Source organism: Hypanus sabinus, chromosome 6 (genome assembly GCF_030144855.1).
Source record: "Hypanus sabinus isolate sHypSab1 chromosome 6, sHypSab1.hap1, whole genome shotgun sequence".
NCBI lineage: Eukaryota > Metazoa > Chordata > Chondrichthyes > Myliobatiformes > Dasyatidae > Hypanus > Hypanus sabinus.
This window is the reverse complement of record NC_082711.1, coordinates 134,705,923-134,719,596: the sequence shown is the minus strand read 5'-3', so window position 1 is coordinate 134,719,596 and position 13,674 is coordinate 134,705,923. Positions and strand designations below refer to the sequence as shown.

The window sequence follows — 13,674 nt, the reverse complement described above, 5'->3', positions numbered from 1 at the left end:
CAAGCGGAATTTCAGGAGCTAAACTCAGGTAAGGGAGGGTCAATCAGAAAAAGAAGGTCTCCCAAGTGGAATTTCAGGAGCTAAACTCAGGGCAGGGAGGAGCAATCAGAAAAAGAAAGGGCATGAATCACAAGAACAAGCTGACATCCAAGGAGAAACCAACATTATAAATGTCTGCAAGGGAGAAATTCATCTTTAGTCACTAAAGCTAAATATGCACAAGGTTAACTGCTCAGAAAATCAAATTTACAGAGCTTTGTACAGTCAATGCTTGTGTTCACATCGAGCACCAGTGACTAAAGTCAAGCATTCACCTCTGAGGTAAATGACTTAGGATTCGCACACAACCTGTGACCAGCTGCTGAATGTTTGTTATTAACACAATAAGCTTCAAGTTGATGGTGTCGGTAATTTGAACAGTGATGCAGCTATTTGGTGAATTGTTTGAGGGATATGGATTTTGAATAGTGTGTTTTATTTATGATTTCAGCCTCTGAGACAGATGGAGATGGTCTTTAAATCTTCCAGAGTGTCATGCGCTAGTGTTCCTTTATTTATTATCCACTATCTCGTTTGCAGGCAGCTTCTTGCTCGTGGTGAAAAGCAGTGAATGGAGGATATCCCCATTAAGTGGAATACCACAAGCAGCAGTGAATTGGCAATAAATAAGCCTGGGTTTCAGGCTAATGTCAGTGTCACTTCTGTGGGCAGGCTTTGCTTGAACCTCTGGCTACAGTTGTGGAGAAAAGCCTAGCCCACGGTTGGCACTTCCATTCACTGTCAGACTGCCAACTGAAGATTCTAATTTTACGAGGCACAGGACTGTGGAGGCAGAGCCCTGGAGTGATGAGTATTCTGGAATATTCGCTTCTTGCAATACTGCCCTGCTAGTGTGCTTTATGGTGCATCTTCTCCTCGCTAATTCAAAAATTACCAGACAGGAGAGCTTTCCCCCATGCTAAAGGCTCAATACAGGAAAGCAACTACACTCCAGGAATAAAATGAACAGAACTTGTGGGTGGGATTGCTGAGGCTGGTGAGCATGGTGCAAGTCTGAAATGCATGTGCAGTAAGGGGAGAACACATGATTACACCAGGATTAAAAAGATCATGTTCTGCCAAATAAAATACCCACTAAGAAAATATATATGACTGCTATCTGAAGGGGGTGCAGAATATTACTTCATCATTTGTTTTTACCCGAGGGGGGCGGTGGCAGAATATTCAAAATGGCGACAGTGATGAGGAAGAACAATAGAAGACATATCATCCTAAGGACACTCCCTTCATTCACCATCACGTGGCATCGGACTGCTTCTCCTGTATTTTGTCTCACAGTACAGGAAAAATGGAACACGTCAGACGTTAGTTTTGGTAACCCCTGCCCCCTTTGAACCAAACTAGGGCAGGCAACAATCACACAAAAAATCTGTGGAGATGCGTGCTGGGGCTCGCTTATTGCCCATACCACCGAGCCTTTTCAACAGTGCACTTGAACCATAGCCGGCAGACTGCAATTTGTCATGATGGGTCAAGAGTGCGAGAGCTGAATAAGAACCCATGAAAAAGAGACCTTCTTAGATGGACTACATTATGTTCTGCTTTGGTAAAAAAAGTCTATCAATGCTATCCTTTTGTTTAAGCTGAATGGCTTTTCCTTTTGAAATATTTAACTAATTCCTCTCTAAAGTACCTTTTACATCTGTTTCCATCAAGTTTTCGAACGTATGTTCAGATCATAAAAACACAATGCAGAATAATTTTATCCTCAACTTCTCCTGTCATTGTCAATTATTTGATATCATTTGTTATGTGCATGGTCTGGCATTAGAAACTGCTTCTCCTCGTTTACTAAAACCATTCATAAGTTAGACTACTTTCCTTTCAACTTACAGCAACCATAACTTGCTCCAAAGAAAATATCAGTTTAACTCTGATTTCTCTGAACACCTGAAATCCCTTATCCCTACAGATTGGAAATACTATTAATGGCGTAATGCAATCAAAATTTAGTGAAAGGCTAGTTTGTTTCATTTCTGTTCTCCCCAACGTTCCCTTATTAATTAAATATAATTTTCACTAAAGGCTTTAATGAAATGTTCATCATTTCAACTGACAAATTTCTGGAACACAAGGGTGCAATTTCCATATGGGCCAGAGGACATTCTGATAATAACAGGGCACTCTTTGCTAAATTGCAGCTTGTAGATTTGGAATTTAACACAAATGATTCTCAGTGTCAATGAACTGCACATGCTGTTCAGATGGAAATGAGAAATAGAAAACAATGCTGGAGAATGGAGAGCACACACAAGATTCTGATTGGAAACTGGCTTCAAAAACTCCCCAGAACAGAGAGAGAGAGAAAGAGAGAGAGAGAGAGAGAGAGAGAGAAAGAGAGCAAGAGTGAGAGAGAGAAAGAGAGAAAAGTTGCTGGAGAGGAAAAAGAGAGAGAGAAGAGGAAAACCAGAGAAAAAAGGAAAAGATTACATACATCCTGTGATCTGTTTGGTGGATGTCTGTGTCTGTCACTCCACGAAGGACCCTTGTGTCCGTTCTCCCTGGGAGTCACTGATCGGTTGCGTCGGTCTTGCAGAGGACACTGACTGGGACTGGATCGAGTGCAACATGGCTTCCGCTCACTGCTGTGACTCTTCAGCTGTCTGGACATAGTGCTGTGTTTGCTTTTGGAATGTGATCTGGGCTCTGAAGACGGGCTGTGGGAACTGGAAAACAAAGATAATTATTCAGCTGATTAAGTGGAAAGAACTATGTCTTTATTGAGTTCCAGCTCTTGATCAATGGGTGAACTTTGATTATTTTTTAGTCAATAAACAGTACAGTGATCCAGCCTGTTTTTGATTGTAATCGAGGATGCAGTGACTTCACAAATATAATCCAAGCACACTTTTGACTCCCTTCCATTCTTCAATCACTCAATCACAGCTTACTTCATAGAAAGTTCCATCTAACCAGAAAGCTACACAGTGTCACTCTTGGACAACCAAGCCATAGTTAATTCAGAAGAATGTTTAATTTGTGTAACCTTGTTTGGTGCAATTTTTTCCAATTTCAATAAAAATCTGATCTTCTCTTGGTCCTTTCAAAGTGGATGATTTCACATTTACCATCTGCCAGACCCTTGCCTACTCACTTAACCTAACTACATCTTTCTGCAGCCCCTCTGTATACTCTGCTCAATTTGTTTTTCTACTCAATTTTGTGTCATCAGCAAGCTTAGATACGTTAGAGTTGGTCCCCTCTTCCAAATTGTTAATGTACATTGTGAACAGTTGCAGGCCTGGCTCAGTACACTCCGTATGCCGTTGAAATCAAACCAAACACCCATTTATCCCAATTCTCTGCCTTCTGTTAGTTAACCAGTCTTCTATCCATGCTAATACATCACCCCCAATTCCATGCATCTTTATCTTATGCTTAAGTCTCTTATTTGGCACCTTATCAACACCTTCTGTGAATCCAACAATGCAACATCCACCTGTTCCACTCTATTCACTTCACTCAGTATACCTGAAAGAATCCAGTAACTTTGTCAAACAAGACCTTGCCTTTGTAAATTATTAAGTGTCTGCCTGATGGAACCACTTACATCCAGACATAGAAACATAGAAAACATACAGCATAATACAGGCCCTTTGGTCCACAAAGCTGTGCCGAGCATGTCCCTACTTTAGAACTACCTAGGATTACCCATAGCCCTCTTATTTTCCTAAGCTCCATGTATCGATCCAGGAGTCTCTTAAAAGACCCTTTTGTTTCCACCTCTACCACCACCGCCAGCAGCCCATTCCACGCACTTATCACTCTCTGTGTAAAAAACTTATCCCTGACATCTCCGCTGTACCTAATTCCAAGAACCTTAAAACTATGCCCTCTCATGCTAACCACTTCAGCCCTGGGGAAAAGCCTCTGACTATCCACATGATCAATGCCTCTCATCATCTTGTACATCTCTGTCAGGTCACCGCTCATCCTCCATCGCTCCAAGGAGGAAAGGCTGAGTTCACTCAACCTATTCTCATAAGGCATGCTTCCCAAACCAGGCAACATCCTTGGAAATCTCCTCTGCACCCTTTCTGTGGTTTCCACGTCCTTCCTGTAGTGAGGTGACCAGAACTGAGCACAGTACTCCAAGTGGGGTCTGACCAGGGTCCTATATAGCTGTAACATTACCTCTCAGCTCTTAAACTCAATCCCACGATTGATGAAGGCCAATGCACTGTATGTCTTCTTAACCACAGAGTCAACCTGCACAGCAGCTTTGAGCGTTCTATGGACTTGGACACCTTGCTATTTCCTGACTACAGACATTACATTACTGGCCAATAGTTACCTGCCTTTTGCTTACATCACTGTTTAAACAGTGGTCTGATATTCTCTGTCTTCCAATTATACTGTGATCACTCTTTCCAAGAGGGTCCTAACATAAGATTGTTAATTTTACCTGGTCGCAGGACCAGACCTAAGATAGCATTTTTCCTTGCAAGTTTCAGTGACATTCTGTTAAAGAAACTCTCACAGATGCATTCTGTGAAGTTCTTCCGAAGAATGCCTTGCCTAACTTGAGTGCCCAATCTATGTGCAAGTCTCCCATGACAACTGCTGTTCCATCCTTACTTGTGTCACATATTTCTTAGTTTATTGTATGTGCCACTGTTATGTTATTGTTTGACAGCTGGCAGACAACACCCACCAGTGATATTTTCCCTTTATTGTTCCTAATCTCTTCCGAGATGGACTCAATAATCTGCCCCTTAGATCTTATAATGTCTCTCACTATCACCCTGATCTCATCCTTCATTACTCCAACTACCTTGTCTTCCTGTCTATGCTTCCGCATTACCTGATGCCCTTGGACATTTAGTTCCCATTCATCTCCACCCTGCAATCACGTTTCTGTAATGTTCACCGAATCATGCCACTTTGTATAAATCTGTGCTACAAATTCACTGACCTTGTTTCGTATACTGCAGGCATTTAGATAAAATGCCCTTACACTCATTGTCCTTTCAGAATCTAATAACCTTTGTGTCCTTTGCATTTGACATTTCTGTACTCCACTCTGACTTTTATCTCTCCTAATTTTTGTTTTGGTCTCTGCATTCCAAGGAAATTGTCCATGGCATTGTCGTTTTCTTAGCAATATGGAGTAAGGATTACAGTAAAAGGCATTAATTTTGTAGAATGCGAGCATTTACAATAGGGCAAATTAATTGCATGAATTATGTCAGTAATTCCACATAAATGTCTCAGTTTTGCGACCTGGTGTAAATGTATTGATCCTAAATTGAAAGGCTGAGCTTGGTGCCAATGTTCCCTCTGAAGTATCAAGGCAGAGTAGTAACTTGCTGAAATTCTCCAGTAGTTACAATGGCAAATCTACTGTCAGATCCTGTGTCAGATTAGACCTGGTACAGAATCCATATACCTTTCCTTTGAACAGGGAGCCGAAAGCCATGGAAAGAAAGATCACAAAAAGGTTTGCATTTTATTTGATGCTTTAATTTAATGTTTTTATGTTTGACTGATTTTTAAAAATGCTATAAGCTAGGTTTTTAAAATTAATTATTTAAAAATAATTTTAATGCATTTTTCATGTCTGAAATAATCAGAAACAGTGAAAAAGCCTTGATGACAATTACAAATTATGAATAAGTGGCATGCATGTCAAACAATGACAGTAAGCAGCCTTGTGGCAGGTTGCATCTTGCATTATAGGCTTTGGCATCTGTCAAGGGTCATGATAGATTTTGTAAGGGGATGGGTCTGGCCAACATATATCACAAGGTTGCATTGCTGCTGATCCATTTAACTCCAGGACTTTGGTACTGGTGTGTGACAACTCTTCAAATTGCCATATAATGAATAAAGATCACAGATGGTAGGTTTTCAATTTTATCAGTAGCTCATCGTTTAAGGTATTGTTCACATGTTCATGACCATCTTCAGAAACAGCAAGTTTATAGTTAGAATGTATAAATGCAATTCAAATGTAACTTGGAAAGCAGAGGGAAAGAAATTTAATTTAGATATCTTGTGTGTGTATATAAATAAAGAGTATATAGGTTGGCAGCTGTACACATCTCTTAAAATACAGAACTGAATGTGTAGAGGTGAGCTCACCTTTTATAACTATCTTCGTTGCACAAAATCGGTCTAGATCAAGTAAAGGCAGATCAGACAGGCTCAGATAAAAAGCATAAAACATTGTCCAATCCCTGTTAAAAGTGATACATTTTTGTCCTTTTTCAGATGTCATTATTTACTTGTGACATCATGATGATGCATTAATAAGGGCACTAAACACCTAAAGAAGTAACCGTGTGATAAGCAGTTTTAATGCACTAAGAAACAGTAGAATAATATTTTCACTCTACTTCCTCATTTTTATTTATATATCTCTCACTCTCTGTCCATCTTCTATATATCTCCTCTCTATATATTCTTTCTTTTCACTATCTTTCTCAGGTCTCTTTTACCAATGTCCTACAGCGATCTGGTTTTTAAGAGGGGTGTAATATAAATTTGTAAACCACATAATGTCTAACATTTCATGAAACAGAATTGGGTGCTGCATAAACCTACTCTGTTACAAATTTCGAAAGATTACCAGATAAGAGTTACAAATTGGGAATATTGTGATAATAAAGCCTCCTCCTAACTAGGATCATTCAATCGTCAATGTTGAAACATCGAAAGCACTCCCCATATTTAATTCTATTACAGTACCAGCAGTGTAACTGAACACTTCAGATAACATACGCAGTACAAGTTGTATCATGTAAATGAACAATTAATATTAATATAAGTTTCATTTCTTACCAAGACTGTTTATGAATGTATGTTAATACTTGTAATGAAAAAGTTTACATCAGGAAATTAGATTTATAGGTAGGAATTCAGAATTAACAGGACTATAATCAAGAGCTTTACCGCATAATGTTCCCAATTTGTAACTCCCACCTGTTAAAATTTATATGAGTAGGTGTTATGTAACACCTGATCCTGTTTTATAAAATATTGAAACTTTGTGGTCTAGCGATTTATATGGATAAATTGTTGGTTTCTGGGATTGGATCTCAATGACCTATAATCTTTACACTGAAGTGAACCCGTCCCCTATGTGAAGTCGAGGGAATAGCCACATTTAGAAAATGCAGTGCTGCAGCAGAACCTTCACCTTGTAATACTGACCTGCTGAGAGATCTGGAAGTGCTATATACAGACGATGCAGACACACTGCGGGAGCTGCAACAGCTCCGTGCTTTATGTGGTTTCCGAGGTGGTGACTCACTGGGTGACCTACTGAGGAAGTGAAGCATGTATGAGATATGGACCATACTATGCAAGGCCCTGAAGATGTAGCCAGCAGTGGGAATTTCAGGACAATAGATTATTGGAAAAGAGCATCATCGGCAAACAGTTCAGAATATAAACCTTCAAGTAGAATCTACCTTTCAAGCAGAACACAACTGATTATTTAATTAATTTTCGTCATTACAGGCGACCTCTGCGTTATTGCTTACCTAGAAATCAGGCCATATCACGAATTTCTACAACACAAAGCCACAAGCAAGAAATGCAAGTTGAGAGAAATAAACCTTGTGGGCATATTTACTTCTTCACATAAATTTTGTGAGAATTAATTTTATTCCGTATCTCAGATTTTTTGGGCAGTGTCTTGTAAGGGTAAATTTCCATCATTCAAACGGCCATAACGTGGAGGTCACCTGCATTCGTAATGTAAAAATATTGAGATTCATCAAAAAAAAATTAAATTCTGATCCTAAATTGCACAAATAAAGCCTGCATTCCCCTGAGTTAGGAGGATTAAGATGATATATTATTGATGTATTTAAGATATTAAAGGCTTTGTAAAGATTAATCAAGAGAAAATATTTCCTCTGGTAAAAAATTAGATCATGTGCATGACCTTAAGTATCAGCTGAGAGGTCAGAAAGTACTTCATTGAAAAAAGTAGTACAAATCTGGAACAATTCCTCAGAGAGCTGTTAAGGCTGAGTATTGATTGAAAATTCAAATACTTCAATATATTTACAAGTTAAGAATTTTAAGGATTGCTGCATTTTGCCTCAAGATGCAATGAATTTCAGACTAGCATTTGGGCCTTACTTCATTTTCAGCTACGTTCAATGCCTTTTCCATGCCTTGTTACTGACGAGAACACAGAGTGAGGCATATTCACTCTTCCGGTGAACACATCTATGAATCTTGTCATGGATTCAAATTTACTCACCAACTCCAACAAGATAAAAACTCTTCAAGTTAACCTAGTCCATATTTTTTTCAATTCTTACAAGGGATCCTGCAGTAAATATTATTCACCAACTAAATCAGCGATTCCCAATCAGGTGTCCACGGACCTTACATTAATGGTAGGGGTCATTGGTTTAAAAAAGGCTGGGAAACCTGAACTACTAATAGAGACTGCAGGCACTGAAATCTAGAGCAAGGAAGAACTTGGCAGGTCAGGCAGCATCTGTGGAGGGTCAGGGCCCTTCATTTCCACTGATAATATTATTAGAATTCAATTCATTCCCAAACAGCAGTTGATCTGGTTTACTACATCTTCTTAAACAATTCTATTAGTGCTTCTGATAACTTAGCCTCCATCTATAATTCCACTATAATTAGAAATTCTTGCTCAAATTCTATACCTTCATTTAATATTCATTTTTTTTCCCAATTTTGGCCAAATCCATTTCTCTTTACAATACAGGAGGACATTTCAGCCCATCCAGTCTATACTAGCTCACAGAGCAATTCCGTTTACTTGTGAACTCTTCTTTCCCCATTCCTATCAATTCCCCCCAGATTCGACCTCCGACCCACACATTAGAGCAATGTTTCCATGGTAATTTTCCTATCAACTCACATCCTTTGGTATGCAAGGAAAAACTGGAACACCCAGGGAAAACCTATGAGATAACAAGGAGAATGTGGTAACTGCACACTGATAGCATTAGGAGTTCAGGACTGAACACATTTCATTGGAGGCAGGAAGCAGCAGCTCTATTGCTCACTGATGTACAGCCCAGTAAATCTTAATAAGATTATTACCATACTCCCTCTGCTTTTTCTCAAGAGTTCAATATTATTCCAAAGGTAACAGATAACTGAGCAATCGTTAGCCCATGTGCTTTTTTGGACTCTTATCAAGCAACATTTTGGTAAAAAAAACTAGAAAGGGCTTTGAGTAAATAGACTATTAAACAAATAGTCCCTATCTCTACTTGTGATCAATGTTACATATTGCAAGGCCTTAAACTTCACTTGCTTTTTAATCTTGAGAACACAAAACAAGGAATGATAATGGTTTATGTATTTGCATAATGTCTGTCTACTCTCTTTTAAGTGCATTTAAAATAAATGCCAGAACCTAATAATTGCTTTTCGATTTTTTACTAGCATTAAGGCAGTGTACATGATAATCTAACAGTGTCTTTAAAAGCCTGATAAAGATGATATTCATCCAACTCAAGGTTTGCGACACAGCATTGTTGGGTTCCCATTGTAACATTACACTGCATCAGTTTCAACATGTTCTTCAATACTGAGTGTCAGACTGAGCAGCTGTGAACGGTCAGCCCCAACCCTCAACGAAGCCTTAAAAGCTCACATGCACGACGCAAGCAGCCTTCTTCCAGCTGGTGCAGAGTAAGGCTGTTTCAAGAACACGTGAGAAGGGATGCAGCGTGCGCCCGCAGGCTCAAAGGGACCTGAACAAGCTGATAGAGAACATCTTGTGAAAGGGAGTGTGTAAGTGCCTTCAACACTGCAGTCTATTGCCAGGGATGTTATTGCAAAGAGTAACCTATGTAACCCTGCACAATTGAGAAACTTGCAATGCTGGCAATCTCACACATCTCTGTCAAAGTTTGCTCCTCTCTTCTATGCGTCCTCTAGTCACTAGGTGCAGATTAAAGGAACAATATGTCATATTCTCTTTAGACAGTCTCCAACCTAATGGCATTAACAGCTATTTCTCTATCTTCCAGAAACGACTCCCCTCTGTTTCCCCAACCTTGTCCTTTTGTTTTCTCTTATTCCTCTGGCCTCTTTACCCCTTCTCTTTTTTTCTCTCCTGCTCTCCTGACCTGCCAATCACCCACATCTTTCTCCCTTTGGTTCGTCACCTTACATTTATTCCATGGTTCGGGTCAGAGGCTATTATGGCCTTATCATCCTTCCCTATAGATTTCTCTTCTTCAGCCCTCTGCCTCTTCCTTCTATTACCTCACAGTTTCTTACATTAATCCCATTCCATTCTCACACACCTTCCTAACTTTCCCCCCTCACCTCGATTCACCAGCTGTGTTACTTCCCTTCCCCCCCCCCCCCTACCATTTTATTCTAGCTTCTGCTCTCTTTCTTTCCATTCCTAATGGAAGGCCTTGGCCTAAGAAGTTGACTGTCCATTTCTCTTCATAGATGCCACCTGACCTGCTGGGTTCCTCAAGCGTTTTGTGTGTCACTCAGGTATACTCTATCAGGGGTCGGCAACCATTTTGCCTCTGTGGGCCAGATTGTGTATTAATGAGCAGACCTGTGGGCCAGATAAATGCCATAAGAAACTTGAAATATGAGAATTATCCATTTAAATAAGCTAGTTATGTTTTGCCTCAAATTTATGACTAATGCATGCTAGAAAATCATTTGTGCCATAGGTTGCCTACCCCTGCGTCTAGGTGTTGACATTTCTATCCAAAGAAAAAACTTTGACAATCTTCTCTACCTATACCTCTCATCATCATAAATATTGTTATCAGACTGCCCCCTAAACCTTCAATGAACCAGAGAAAACAATCCCAGTTTATCCAGCCTCTCACTGTAGCTAACACGCTCTAATCCAGGCAAAGTCCTGTTAAATCTCCTCTGTACTCTCCCCAGAGTCTTCACATCCTTCCTGTAGTACTACATACGATCTCCGATTGCTGCTCAACTAAAGTTCTATACAACCGCACTGTGAAAGTTATGGAAGAAGAACATGGACATTCATTCTTACCATGGCTGATCCAACCTTGGCCTCAGCACCACTTTCTGCTCTCTCCTCGTACCCCAGAATGTGCTGCCAGGGCTGGTGCTGGGAGCAGACACAATAATAATATTTAAGAGGCATACACATGACCTTGCAGGGAATGGAGGGATATGGGTCATGTGTCGGTCGATAGGTTTTGGTTAATTTGGTTAATAAGGGCCGCTTCCTGTGTTGTACTCAATGCTGATTAACTTCCTTCTGCTCTTGCTTTTTTTGTTAGGACTAAAGTCACTTTCTAAATCATGGAAACAAACATTGGGTATTTCATTATTTCGTGAATTTGGGGGATATTTTAAATCAATTTACTATTTCCCATTGAGGAAAACTTCAACTGAAACTCGGAGGTTGAGTTTTCTATGAGGCCCAGAAATGGGAGAATTTTGACTCTGCTCCAGATTAAACCTTTTTTTTGAACTACATAGCACTACATTTGAAGAGTTTTGGGAAGGGAAGTCCACGTCTCTCTGTGCATTGGGCTGTGTCATCAGCATCCAACAACTCTGGTTTCTAATCCTGTTCATTAACACTTCCACTTCTCTGCTCAAAATCTGTCTGGTCAACCTTGGGTTGTGAAGTTACATTTTCTTTTGACAAGTCCCTTGTGAGATGCTTTGGGATGCTTTACAATGTGCAGTACTACTCTGTGACTCTTTATTCATCAAAAAGATTAAAAGAACAGACCCAAAATTGATCCAGTACTACATGAACAACCAGCTTAGCCAATATCAGGTCTGCAGGAGCTACTTCCGACTCATTGTTCTGGACTTCAACCTGAGACATTTATTCTATTTCTCCTTCCACACGCACCGCTTAGCCCACTGCGCGTTTCCAGCTTTTTCTCCTATCTGTTCCCTTTCCCACAATTCCTCTTAAGTAGATTATCTTTCTAAAAACCTGATGGATTCCTGCAAATTCTTCAAGATGAAAAAAAGCTCAATCACCTAGATGTGACCTAATCTTTCAGAATTTCTGTTTGTTCTTTCCATTTGGAAGGCATCCTTTTAAATGATTGCTCAGGTATTCATTAAAATATCTAGCATTAAAACTGCTAATATTTTAACCAATAACAGTACAGTTATGAGTGGAGCGTAATCATTATACCTTTTTTTTAATAAAGGTAGAGTCAAACTATTCGAAGTGTAAGGCTTTATCTACTTCAGTCTTGTTCAACATACACAATACTTCCTCTCATTATGAAGATGGCTTTCCATCTATTCTTTCATACTGCTTTTTTCTCCCCTTTAACAGCAAGATACGTGATAACAAAATTATAAAATTTAGCAATGCGTCCATTCCTCATCCCCCTGCATCCCTTTTTGCCACCACCAGCAAATCATCCAGGATTCCTCTGAATCTATCTTTTACTTCTGATACAATTAAAATTGCTGCTGGCTGTTACAGTTTCTGTTCCTACATTCCTTACTTTTCATTGACTAATTGAGCAGATATAGTGTACAATGGCAGTTATTCCATTGCATCAATCAGTGGACACTAGTGAAAGCCAGTACAAGGGGTGATTGATAAGTTCGTGGCCTAAGGTAGAAGGAGATGAATTATTAACTTCAAACTTTATGCATAATCACTCAAAGAGTTGAACTGCATGTGCATGTAACGAGAGCTGTATAACTCATCTCCTACTGTAGGCCACAAACTTATCAATCACCCCTGCTGTGGACACTTTCTGGAGGTCCAAGATCCGTATGCTCCATGACCGCTGGACTAGGAGGGGACTATGTTGAAAAATAAATGTGCTATGTTTTCTAAAATTGACTCCTATGAGCTTATTAATCACCCCTCATATATAATTCAATTATTTTATTTACTTTCTTCAGTCTTTAACTTCCGTGACATGTAAAAGAATTATGTAAATATAACCCTTTTCACAGCCACGGATCACTTCAAATCTCTTTGCAATCAACAAAAATAGAAAGGCTGTCAACTTAACAAATTTGGTAACAGGACAAGATCCTATCCCTGAGCTGTTGATTCAAGAGTAAATGTCAGCTATAACAGTGGGGATAACTCCTTGCTCTTTCTTCAGAGAGAACTGGAGGATATTTTATATCTAACAAAAAGAGGAGCTGAGCCCTCAGTTCAAAAGGTGACAGCTTTAAAAGTGCAGAATTCCTCTTACTACTGCAAAAAAATTCTCAGCCTAGAACTCTGTGCCTGTGCTCGAAGTGCATTAGAGAGCTACACCTATTTCCATGTCATTACTTGTACCTGAGGCGTCCAAGTTTGCAGTAATTCCACAGAATATCTGGTACGTTTAAAAGAAGGGTTTGATGGAAAATAAGTTGTGGGCAATAAAGTTTTAGATGAGTTACAGGTTAGAAGGAGGGCAGGAGAATTCTCAAAGAATTGAGTTTGGAGGTGGCAGAAAAATGGTTCTCTTCCTCTTCCACTTGATTCAACTAGTTATTCAACTGGAATCAGAAGCTACATTTTGTAGTTGATGGTAACAATAACCTTCAATGCCAATTGGAAAATAAACACTTAATTTATTAGAATTTTTTCTAATTAATCACTGCATTATAAAAATACTTTAATAACCTCAAGGGATTAATAGAACTCGGTATGTATTAGATCAGAGA

At 39.4% G+C, this 13,674-nt stretch overlaps 1 protein-coding gene across 1 annotated transcript in view; it reads right to left on the bottom strand.

The window, feature by feature from the left end:
- LOC132395196 (serine/arginine repetitive matrix protein 3-like) overlaps positions 1-13,674 on the bottom strand; it is a 314,865-nt gene that overhangs the window by 27,858 nt on the left and 273,333 nt on the right. Inside the window, exons 6-7 of the mRNA XM_059971486.1 lie at positions 7,216-7,323; positions 2,495-2,726 (exon numbers count right to left, since the gene is read on the bottom strand). Coding sequence (XP_059827469.1) covers positions 2,495-2,726; positions 7,216-7,323 — 340 coding nt within the window. The remainder of the gene's footprint in view (positions 1-2,494; positions 2,727-7,215; positions 7,324-13,674) is intronic.